General features: G+C 70.8%; 2 protein-coding genes across 2 annotated transcripts; one reads left to right on the forward strand and one right to left on the reverse strand.

The window, feature by feature from the left end:
- Window positions 1-685: 685 nt before the first annotated feature.
- On the reverse strand, window positions 686-2,032 carry C1QTNF1 (C1q and TNF related 1; the record flags this gene model as incomplete). The annotated part of the gene is made up of 3 exons (XM_080356412.1): window positions 686-1,286; window positions 1,635-1,777; window positions 1,896-2,032. The coding sequence occupies 3 exons, from the start codon at window positions 2,030-2,032 to the stop codon at window positions 736-738; spliced, it is 831 nt and encodes a 276-aa protein (XP_080212538.1). The 3' UTR covers window positions 686-735.
- A 4,139-nt stretch (window positions 2,033-6,171) lies between these two features.
- Window positions 6,172-9,209, forward strand: CANT1 (calcium activated nucleotidase 1; the record flags this gene model as incomplete). The annotated part of the gene is given in 8 exon segments (XM_080356470.1): window positions 6,172-6,218; window positions 6,220-6,342; window positions 6,344-6,381; window positions 6,384-6,541; window positions 7,207-7,219; window positions 7,222-7,845; window positions 8,100-8,303; window positions 8,750-9,209. Coding segments are annotated over 8 exon segments (1,578 nt in total). The 3' UTR covers window positions 9,121-9,209.
- Window positions 9,210-11,179: the final 1,970 nt, after the last annotated feature.

An 11,179-nucleotide genomic window follows, 5' to 3' on the forward strand; every position in this document is an offset into this window, starting at 1 on the left:
GGCCAAAGGCCCCGCACACAAGGCTGCAGTGGGGAGCCAGCCCCTCCGGCAGCGCCGGCACCAGGCTGCGGCAGCGCCGGCACCAAGCTGCGGCTGCGGCAGGTGGGACGGGGATGGGGACGTGCAGTAGGGAACTGATGCAACCCGCTCCCCCGTGGAAGCGCTTGGGGGGGTGTCACCCAGAGGGCACCCACACCGCACTGCAATGCTGCGCTGTTGGGAGCCGGCTCTGCAGGAGGGAGGAGAGGCCCTGGGGGGTTTCACCGGCTTTCCTGCTGAGTGTCCTTTGCCCTTTTCCAGGAGAAGGAGCTGGCAGAGCACAGCACAGTGCGAGCGGGGCAAGGGCGGAACGTGGTGCACGTGTCTGTGCTGCCTCCCATCGGGGCACTGGCAGCCAAACCCGTTCAGCTGGTGCCAGCGCGCATTCAGTGCCACCAGTGCCTGAGCCCCAGCAAACCCGGCTCTGGAGCCGGCGCGGGGGGATGAGCTCCCTGCCCGCCCCAGGCGAGCAGCTGCCCCCCAGGTCACAAACGCAGCAGAGGCTGGAAGTGGCTCCAACTGCTCCAGGTGCACCTGGTCCGCCTCGCAGAGCGGGGGGTGGTCTGTTCACACACTTGTGCAGGTGCTGGGGGGTGGCACATAGAAGCGCTAACAGCATAACGGCGGGTGGCGTGACCGGGGCGAGAGCGCAGCAAGGGCTCCAGAACCCCCGTCCCAGGGAGGGGGAGCAGGTGCTCAGGGGTCCCCGCTGTACTTGATGAGGTGGCCGCTGAAGGTGATGTAAGTGTCGTACTCGTCGCTGAAGACGGCATTCTCGCGCTCGCCCTTGTAGAGCCGCACCCAGACCTCGTCCTGCTCCCGCAGCTCCAGCATGACGCTCTGGCTCTGCATGATGCTGCGGTCACTCACCTGGGCGTAGAGGATCACCACCTCCGAGCTGTTGCGCATGATGTGCAGGTATGTCTCCTTCTGGTTCCAGGTGTGCACGTTGAGGCTGAAGTAGTAGATCCCAGGGACGTAGCAGTAAAACTTGCCCGTGAACATGTTGAAGTGGTTGTAGAGGTTGACAAACTCCGTGTCGAAGATGAGGGTCTGGTAGTAGTCGTTGCTGTGCAGGGGTTTCTTGCGGCCCACCGAGAAGGCAGCATAGTGGCTCTTGCAGCTCTCCCCCGGGGCGCCCACGCTGCCCTTCTGTCCCTTGGGCCCCGCGTGTCCCCTGCTGCCGGCCACCCCCGTCTTGCCGAATTTGCCCTGCATGCCTCGCTCACCACGGTCCCCCTTCTCGCCTGGACGAAGCAGGAGGGACAGTTGTGCTGTCAGAGGCGGGTGCCATCTCTAAACGCAGCGCTCTGGCAGCCCTTTACCTGACAGAAGGGGACGGACACAACAGGGACCCCCAGCCCTGTGCTGCTCCTCCTTGGGCTCTGCTGCTGCCCGCAGAGCTGCTGCCCAGAGGCCACCAGAGCAGGAGCAGCTCCTGCCCATGCAAGGCACTGGACCACAGGCCCCAGCCCCAGCTTCTGGCTCCCAGTGCGTGCCAGACCAGTGCCCCGGAGCGCTGGCCCGGGAAGCCCGGCTTGCACAGGCGCCGGCAGAGCAGGCAGTGGCGCGGCGCGGGGTCCTGCAGTCCTCACCTTTCAGGATGGTCATGTTGATCTGCGGCAGGGGCTGGTACGGGGGGTAGAAGCGCTGGTCGGGCGGCTCGCAGCAGCGGACGCAGCGGGGCTGCGGGGGCAGCCCCTCCTGGGCACCGCCGGCCGTCTGCTCCCGCGGGGCCCTGCGAGGGCAGAGAGCAAAGAGCAACAGGGAGCTACGGGTCAGGGCCGGGGCCCTCGGCGGTGCCAGGGCTGCCCTGTCCCCTGCTGTGACTTGCCCCAGTCCCAGGGCCCCCTCACCTGGCATCGTGGTGCGGGGACGGTGCCTCCCCGGGGTCTGTCCGCAAACGTGGGTCAGGGCTGGGCTGGGTCCCCGCCGGGGAGGGCAGCAGCAGGCAGGACAGCAGCAGGACACCGGGTGCCCAGAGCCCCTCCATGCCGCAGCGGTGCCCTGTGAGATGCCAGGGACAGCTGAACGGGACGGCAAGACCTGGCAGTGCCAGGAGCTGCCGGGACACGCTGCCACACCAGCCTGGCTGTCCCTGGATGGGACCCAGTGCACCGCGCAGCCCCAGGCAGAGCACAGCTGTGCTTCCAGCCCCAAAGGCTGCCCTTGCAACAGCCCTTCTGCAGCACAGCCCGCAGCACAGGCACATGCGTCTGTTGTAGCTGCACGGACCATCTGCACCCAAACAGCTGTCTCTAGCCGGGCAGTGGGCCTTGGTGACACAGGCAGACCCACGTTTGGGGCAGCGCTGGAGCTGTGGGCTCACCAGCAAGGGGGGAACCGGGGCTTGCAGCCCCCAGAGCGCTGGCACGGGGGGGAGGGGAGCGCCCGGGGAGCCGAGGAGCAGCCCTGGGCACGGCCTGGGCCCAGCGCTGCTGCTCAGCCCAAGAGCCGCAGCTCGGGGTGTCAGCACCCAGGAAAATTACAGGCAGCTCCAGAAGCATGAGGCGAATGTCAGGGTGCAGCCCTGCCTGCTGTGGGGGACGGGAATGCAGGCTGGCCGCCCCAGCTCCGAGCCACAGGGTGGAACCTTCCTGGGAGGAACATCCTGTGTGGGGCCAGAGCCAATATTTGCAGTAGCTGGTGGCCCCATGGCCCAGCCGCAGGCAGCTCTGCTGCCCTTCCCTGCCTTATCACAGCTCTATCTGCTCAGGGCGTGGGGCCGGACACAGCACCTCGCCCTGCAGCCCCAAAGGTGCCAGGGCACAGCCCCAAAGGTCAGGACATGGCGCCAGGACAGCCATGGCCAGACTCGTGTGGCACTGTCCGGCGCTCGGCATCCCGCGGCAGCAGGGCCGCGGCGGCGCTGGGGCACGAGCAGATGGGCACAGGGTCCCGCTCCCTGCAGTGCTGGGACGCCTGGCTGTGACTCACATTCACGGGGCAGCAAGGGGCGGGGGGCTGGGGAAAGGCTCCATGGGCTCTGTGCTGCTCGCACCCTCTGCACAGGGGCTGTGCCCTCACCTGGTTCCCGGGTGTCCGTGGCCCCACTCTGTGAGCAGGTACCACCCAGGGGAGCCGCAGCCCTGGCTCTTCACCCCGCTTGGCCCCCAGCTGTGCCAGCCACACGGCGCTGCCCGTGCCACGCAGCCCACCTGGGAGTTGGGAAGCCTGTGGCTTTCCCTCAGCTCTGGGACTGTCAAAGCAGACGTTCCCCTGGGACCTGCAGCAGGCTCAGCCCTGGGGAAAACGCAGCTTTGCAGGGAACTGCTCTGCAGGGGGAAGAAATCCCTCACCGAGAAGTTCCCAGCGAGAAGGGCAGCGCGCTCCCAGGCTGTCGGGTGCTGGAAATGGAGGCGAGCGCGTCTCGCCGCGGGCACGCGGGGCGGGCGGTGCCTGTGTGCGCAGGGGCACGCGCAGTCCTGCCGAAGGGACGCTGCTTTCCTGCCGGGGCTGGATGCTCTCCAGGAGCAGTCTGGAGAGTTAAATTCAGTAGCTGAAAAAGCTTTGAGGCTGCAAGTCAAAACATCCTGAACTACATTCCAGGCAGTGATAAAGAGCAGGATGGAACAAGAGCAAACTCCGGGGGAGGCACGAGGGGGCTCGGAGCAGCGGGTTGTTGTGGAGGCAGCAGGACCCGCGCACCCGCCTCACCCTCCCTGCTCAGGGTGGTGGCCGCAGCCGTCCCTGAGCCGCAGCAGCTGGAGCCGGGATGCCTCTGGTGCCCGGGATGTGCTGGTGGAACCGCTGCCCCCACAGTTTGCTGCAGCAGCTGGGGCGGTGGCTGCTTGCACTCCAGGGCTGTGCAGGCCCAGCGGACAGCAGGGTGGGATCCGCGCAGGGCAGCTGCGGTCAGGGACCAGCAGGGACGTCACTGCCCTCCGGCTCCTGCAGCACCCAGCAGCACCAGCGAGTTGCGCTGGGGACCCCCGCGGCCACCACGTCCCCTGCAGACGTGCCTGGGGGTGGCCTAGCCCTGGGGCTGACACAGGGACTGGCTTTTGGGCACAGGGCGCGGGGGCAGCTGTGCTGGAGCTATGCAGGCTCCAGCACCAACCCTCTCCCAGCCTCTGTCTTCCCAGGGCGGCTGCGGGTCGGGCTGTGCCCTCAGAGGACCGTGGGGACGCACCGATGCCACGGTGCCCGTCGCCAGTGGCACCCGCAGACGGGTACGTGACATGTGCAGCTCTGGGACGCTGGTCCCCGGGCCCGCAGGGGCCCCCGAACCTGCCCCCACCTACCTGTGGGGCAGGGCCGCTCCGGCCCGGCGCTGCCTGTCCGGCTCTAGCGCATCCCCCGCTGCCGCCCGCCAGCCCGGCCGCGGCCGATCCGCTGCGCCCCGCTCCGCAGCCCCCGCTCCGCAGCCCCCGCTCCGCAGCCCCCGCTCCGCAGCCCCCGCTCCGCAGCCCCCGCTCCGCAGCCCCCGCTCCGCAGCCCCCGCTCCGCAGCCCCCGCTCCGCAGCCCCCGCGCCGCCTCGGCCCGGGCGGAAATGCACTTTCTGGAAAGCGAAGGAGGCCGCGGAGGAGCAGGACGAGGCGCAGCCCTCCCCCTGCCAGATGTGCGCCCAGCGCCGCCGTTAACCATGTGCGCTCCCGGCGCGGGAACAGCGGGACCTGCTTGGGCGGGGGGGCCGGGACCCCGGCGGCTGCAGCTGCGCTGCGGGTCAGGCCCGCGCCCCGAGCGCCGCCGGCCGCTCCCAGCCCGGGGGCACCGGAGCCAGCTCGGCCCCGCGGGGCACGGGCCGTTTGCAGCCCGGCACAGACACGCGTCCCGCGGAGCGGGATCTGCCCCCGCACCCACGGGGTGGAGGCTCCACGGGGCGCGTCTGGGCCGGCGCCGGCGTGACTGGCGGAACCGCGGGCGGGAGCCCGCCCGTACAGGGGCTGCACCGGGGCTGTGCCCGCCGGGCAGCGCGGGCAGGCGGGCAGGGCCGGCTCGGTCCCGCAGCGCGGCCGCCGTCGCTGGGCTCCAACCGCCCGTGCGCGGTGGGGTCAGCTCCGGCCGGGCGGTTCCCGGGGCCCCGGCCCGGCTGGGGCGCGGAGCGGGCTCGGGGCGGACAGCGGCCCCGGGCGGACAGCGGGCCACGGACGGACAGCGGGCCAGGGACGGACAGCGGGCCAGGGGCGGACAGCGGGCCCGGGGCGGACAGCGGCCCCGGGCGGACAGCGGGCCAGGGACGGACAGCGGGCCAGGGACGGACAGCGGCCCCGGGCGGACAGCGGCCCCGGGCGGACAGCGGGCCAGGGACGGACAGCGGGCCCGGGGCGGACAGCGGCCCTGGGCGGACAGCGGGCTCGGGGCGGACAGCGGGCGCGGGGCGGACAGCGGCCCGGGGCGGACAGCGGGCCCGGGGCGGACAGCGGCCCCGGGCGGACAGCAGGCGCGGGGCGGACAGCGGCCCGGGGCGGACAGCGGCCCTGGGCGGACAGCGGGCCCGGGGCGGACAGCGGGCCCGGGGCGGACAGCGGCCCCCGCGGCGCGGCGGGCGGGGCGGTGGGCGGGGCGCGCGGGGGCTGCTGGGAGCTGCGGTTCCCGCGCGGCCGCGGTGGTTTGGCCGCTGCCGGCCGCCGTGGCGGTGCGCGGGGGGTGCTGGGAGCTGTAGGCGGCGGCCGCGGCTGCGCGGGAGGCGGGCGGAGCTCGGGCGGTGAGCGGGGAGCGGGGGTCGGGGCGGCGGGCGGGGGGCGCCCGGGCCGGGCGGGCCTGCGGGCCGGGTGTCCCTGACGGGCTGGCGCGGGAGCACCGCGGGCCCCGAGCAGCCGGCGGGGGCGCGGGGTTCTCGGTCCCTCGGGGCCGTGCGCCGCCCTCCCGGCAGTTCGCTCGGGGAAGGGGCTCGGGGGTCCCCAAGGACGCGCCCGGAGGCGCTGGGGAGTCCCCGGGTTCATGCCCGGGGGTCCCGGTGGCCGTTCCCGGCGGCCGAGCGTCCCGGGGCCGCGCTCGGGGCAGGTGCGGGGTCCCCGCGGCGGGGCCGCTGCACCGAGCGGGTCCCCGGGGCCGTGCCCAGGGCCGTACGCTGGGAGCTCCCTCCCTCCCTCCCTCCGTCTCTCCCCGCGGCAGCGGGGGCCCGGGACGAGCAGCCGCCCCCCCGGGCTGTCCCCGCCGCCCGCCCGGGGCTCGGCCCCCCACGCTCAATGCCGCCTCTGTTCCCCGCTCGGGCGGCTGAAAGGCACATTGAGGGCGGCGGGGAGCGCGGCCCGTGCCCAGCGCCAGCCCCGGGCCACCGCGGCCGCTGGCGGGCCCGCCGGGGACAGCCCTGGGTGGCGGCCGGGGACCCCTGCCCTGCCCGGGCTGCACCACGGGCTGAGTGAGGGCCGGGGGCACCGGGGCAGCAACCGGTCCCGGGTGCTGCTGGCTCCCCGCACAGCCGGCAGCGCCCGTCTGCAGGAGCCCGGGCAGCTGCCGCGTCCCTTGTGCGGCCCGGAGGGGGGTGGCAGGAGGGGCTCTGCAGGCACCTTGTCCCCGCAGGTGGGCACAGCCTGGGGGGGCTGGAGGTCCCCACGGGTGAGTTCTGCCCGGGGGAGATGCTGGGGCACGGGCCGGCCTGGCGGGGCGGGGGCTGCTGCGACTTTAGGGCTGGGCAGGTCGAGGTGTTCGGCCCTTGGACCTGGGAGCCTGCGCTTCCTGCTCAGGCGTTGGCATCCTGCTTGGGTGGGGCCGCCACGTGTCTCCCGGTGTCCCTGTGGGCACACACTCGTGGCTCAGCCGTGGGGCCAGTTCCTGGGGGCCACGGGAGCTGGGCCGGACCAACCCGCTGCTCAGAGGCAGCAAGGGGCGTTCTTGGTGTCAGAGGGGAACCCCCTCCCTCCCGGGGCTGTGCGGGGATGCGGCTCAGCAGGACACCCCAGCACAGGTCTGAGGGCTCGCCCCGGGCCGGGCTGCTGCGGAGCCTGGCGCAGGCAGCGGTGCAGGGCGGGTCGTGCGTGCAGCCAGCATGCGCGGGCTGGCTCCGGCTGGGAGTGCAGAGCAGGGTGAGAAGGGGCTGCCAATGGCTCCAGCAGCAAAGCAGCCCCCCTGCTGTGATGGCTCTTCCCTGCGCAAGGTGGCAGCACCTTCTCCTGCTGCGGGACAGGGCACGGGGCCCCTCGGCTCTCCCCTGTGCCTGTCCCCGAGCTCAGTGCAGCGCCAGGCTCCAGATCTCTGACCTGCTTCCTCCCCCTTCCCTCCAGGTTCTCCTCGCCCCGATCTGATGCCCGTCCCGCCCTGCCATGAGTCTATGAGCCCTCTCCGGATCAGCGTGGGTGGTCTGCCTGTCCTCGCGTCCATGACCAAGGGTGCCGACCCCCGGTTCCGACTGCGCTGGAAGGCCATCGTGCTGTCATCAGCCTGCGTGGGGTTTGTGCTGCTGCTCTTCTGCCTGCACCGCTCCTCCCCGCCACGGCACAGCCCGCCCTATCCTCGCCACTGGCAGCTCAGCCTGCAGGCGGGGGACCGCTACAATGACACCTACCCGCTGTCCCCACCCCAGAGGAACCCCGAGGGAGTACGCTACCGCATCGGGGTCATTGCGGACCTGGACACGCAGTCCCGGGGCACTGAGGAGCACACCTGGTTCAGTTACCTGAAGAAGGGCTACCTGGTGCTGTCGGACAGTGGGGACAGCGTGACAGTGGAGTGGGACAAAGATGAGAGCGTGCTGCAGTCCCACCTGGCTGAGAAGGGCAGGGGCATGGAGCTCTCCGACCTGGTCGTCTTCAATGGGAAGCTGTACGCGGTGGATGACCGGACAGGGGTGGTCTACCAGATTGAGGACAACAAGGTGGTGCCCTGGGTGATCCTACCGGACGGGGATGGCACAGTGGGGAAAGGTGAGCTTCCCCATCCTGCCCTACAGACGCAGAGCAGTGCAGCCTGTGGCTCTTCGTGGCTCTCTGGGGTGGGGTGCATCTTTTCAGTGATCCCATAAGCCTGGCCGGGACGGGGACAGGTCCTGCCGGGGACAGCTGGCTGCCTGGGGAGGGCTGTGCCAGCGCTGGGCTGGCTGGTGTGGTGGTCGGAGCAGGGGCCGGTCCGATGGCCGTGCGCTGGCCGGGCCGCGGCTCGTGCCGTCTCTCTGCTGCAGGCTTCAAGGCGGAGTGGCTGGCGGTGAAGGACGAGCACCTCTACGTGGGGGGACTGGGCAAGGAGTGGACCACGACGACGGGGGAGGTGGTGAACGAGAACCCTGAGTGGGTGAAGGTCATTGGCTACAAGGGTGACGTGGGCCATGAGAACTGGGTGGCGAACTACAACGCGCTGCGGGCTGCAGCGGGGATCCGACCCCCAGGTACTGAGCCAGGCTTCCTCCTGCCCCCCGTGTCCCACACCCGCTACGACTCCAGGGCCAAGGGCTCCCTCCCCATAGATGTGGGAGCTGCTGTGAGATTTAAATGATGCTGGAGGCCAGAGACCTCCCCAGAGAGCTCCCCTTGAACTGGTGGAGGCCAGAGCCCACCTTGGCCAGAGCCCAGTCTGTGCCACGAGCAGCTGGGGCGGCTCCGCCGGCGCTGTGTCTGGCAGCCAGGCCCCGGCAGCAGGGCTGTGCCGGGAGCCCCTGCCCGGCTCCTGGAGGGATTGTGGGGGCTGAGGCACGGGCAGCGGGGCGAGAGGAGGCAGAACCGTTCACAATGGTTGCCCATGCGGGACTGCGGTGTCTGTTGGAGCGGGGAAGGGTCCCCGCAGCCTGGCAGGTGCCCGTTTGCCCTGTGCCATCAGCTGCCCTCCCTGCCGCAGGTTACCTCATCCACGAGTCGGCCGCCTGGAGCGACACCCTGCAGCGCTGGTTCTTCCTGCCGCGCCGCGCCAGCCACGAGCGCTACAGCGAGCAGGCGGACGAGCGGCGAGGGACCAACCTGCTGCTCAGCTCCACCCAGGACTTTGGGGCCGTGACGGTGGGACGCGTGGGCGAAGTCGTCCCCACCCACGGCTTCTCCTCCTTCAAGTTCATCCCAGACACAGACGACCAGATCATCGTGGCGCTGAAATCAGAAGAGGACAACGGCAAGATTGCCAGCTACATCATGGCCTTCACGCTGGATGGGCGCTTCCTCCTGCCGGAGACCAGGATCGGGAGTGTGAAATACGAGGGCATTGAGTTTATTTGACCGACTTTGGCACTGGACCAGGAGGGTGAGGGAGGCCGAGGGCGCTGGGCCGGGCCGGGGACGCCAGGCAGCACCACTGCTCTGTACTTGGCGCCACAGGTAAAGCGTTGGCTCTGCTGCAGCAGGTGTGGTGCGAGTGCTTCGGCAGTGGCACCTGGTGGCAGGGGACTGTCACCACAGGGTGCTGCATGCTGGTTTTCGGGGGACAGACAGCCAAGTTCCTGTGCGCCGGTTCCCTGTCTGGGCCCCATTAGCAGCCGTTAGCACACAGCCCCTCATTGCAACAGAAACCGTCTGTGGTGAGTCGGTGGCTCTGGTGACATCCCGGCCCCGGGTTTGCAGGCAGGGAGGGCCTGCTGCAGGCTGTCACAGCCAGGGCAGGCGGGGGCAGCTGTGACGGAGCTGTGGGGGATTTCCTCAGGCTCTTTCCCCAGAAGCTGCTTTTCCTTCCCTTTTCTGTAAACCGGGTGAGGTGACGCCAGGGCTGATGTGGGGCGCTGGGCGCTGCTTTCTGGGGAAAGTCTCCCGTGGGAGGGGGCTGTGGCGGTGTCCCGCTGCCCCGTCTCTGAGGGGAAGCAGCAGTTCCCACACCGCGGGTAGCACCGGGGATGAGGCTTTGAGCAGCATCAGGTGCTGGCAGCCGGGGCCGCTCCTGGTGCTGCTGTAGTGGCGCCACGGCTCTGCCCTGGGGCTGCGGGAGGCGACTGATGGGGCCGACAGCCGTGGCTGGGTGTACCGGGGTCCCATCCCTGTGCCTGGCCCTGTGCTGCTCCCAGCCCGCGCCCCGAGGAGGTCTGTGGTTTGCTGGCTGCATCTTCTCCAAGCCCTGGCTGTGCGCGGCTCCAGCGCCGGAGGCGCATCCAGACGCGGAGCTGTCAGCTCCGGGAAGAGCCGGGCGCTGGGCTGCGGCTGCCGGGAGCTGGCGGGCGGCACAGCCGGTCCTGCTCCAAGTGCTGCTGCGCTCGGCGCGGGAGGGAGCGCCAGAAGCACCAGCTTGGCTTCCCAGGGCCGGCAGCAGCTGGGAAGCATTCGCAGCAGCCTCGGGCTTTGCTGGCCGGGGAGCGCTCCCCGCGCTCGCCAGCACTGTTGTGAAATCGCGGCGGCCTGCACACCCCTGGGAGGAACCTGCACCGCTCTCGGGAGCCAAAAGCGCAAAACACGAGCATCTGCCCGTGGAGTTCAGGGGTGTCCTTTGGCCCTGGGCTCCGTGGGGCTCCCCTAGTGCTGCCCCGCTGTGGGCCGGCTCCTGCGGTGGCCAGGCTGTGGTTGGGTGGGAGAAGCCAGAGCAGGAAGAGCTGGTGGGGATGGGACCCTCCCAAGAGACCTGCCGGGCTGGCCGCGTCCCCCGCCCCTGTTTACACTGTCCGGCACCTCCGCGAGCCAAGCGAGGAGCGTGTGCGAGGCTGGACACGTGTTTTCCTTTAGCCCAGACGATGACTCAGGCCGGCGCTGCAGGCAGATGCGCTCAGCTCTGCCCCAGGCACGGCCGTGTCCCCGGTGCCGCTGGCGCAGCCGGCCCTGGCCCGTGCACGTGGCCTCTGGGGCAGCTGGGGCACGTCCCCAGCCCAGGCCAGGCGCCAGCTGGCCATGGGCCGTGTCAGCCACCTGGCCTTCGCCTGCGCTTCGCTTGGCACAGCCTCTCCCGGCCTCGCTTGCCCTTCTGGCCTGGAGCCGGCAGCTCTGCAGCACCTGTCTTGGCCCCAGGGCTGCCCCTGTCGCTGTCCCTGCTGTGTGGCTCTTCCTTGTCCCCAGGGCTCAGCCAGGTGGGGAGCTCTGCACCCCACTGGAAGTGGGGTCTCCCCATACTGTGTTCCCCTGAACCCCAAGACCACCCCACCAGCTGCTCTGCCTGTGCCCCCCCTCACGCAGGCAGGACGGCAGGGCCTGGGTCCCTGGGCCGCCAGCCCCTCAGCCCCACGCTGCCCGTGGAGCAGCACGAGCGCCAGCAGCCCCGGGTGCGCGGCAGCAGCTGGCGCTAGAGGCAGCCGGGCCGGCGGGACCGGTGATCGCTGCCAAAGCATCTGCAAACCGTGTGCCCCGCAGTGGAGTTGGGGACCTG

Source organism: Nesoenas mayeri (assembly GCF_963082525.1).
Source record: "Nesoenas mayeri genome assembly, chromosome: 19".
Lineage (NCBI taxonomy): Eukaryota > Metazoa > Chordata > Aves > Columbiformes > Columbidae > Nesoenas > Nesoenas mayeri.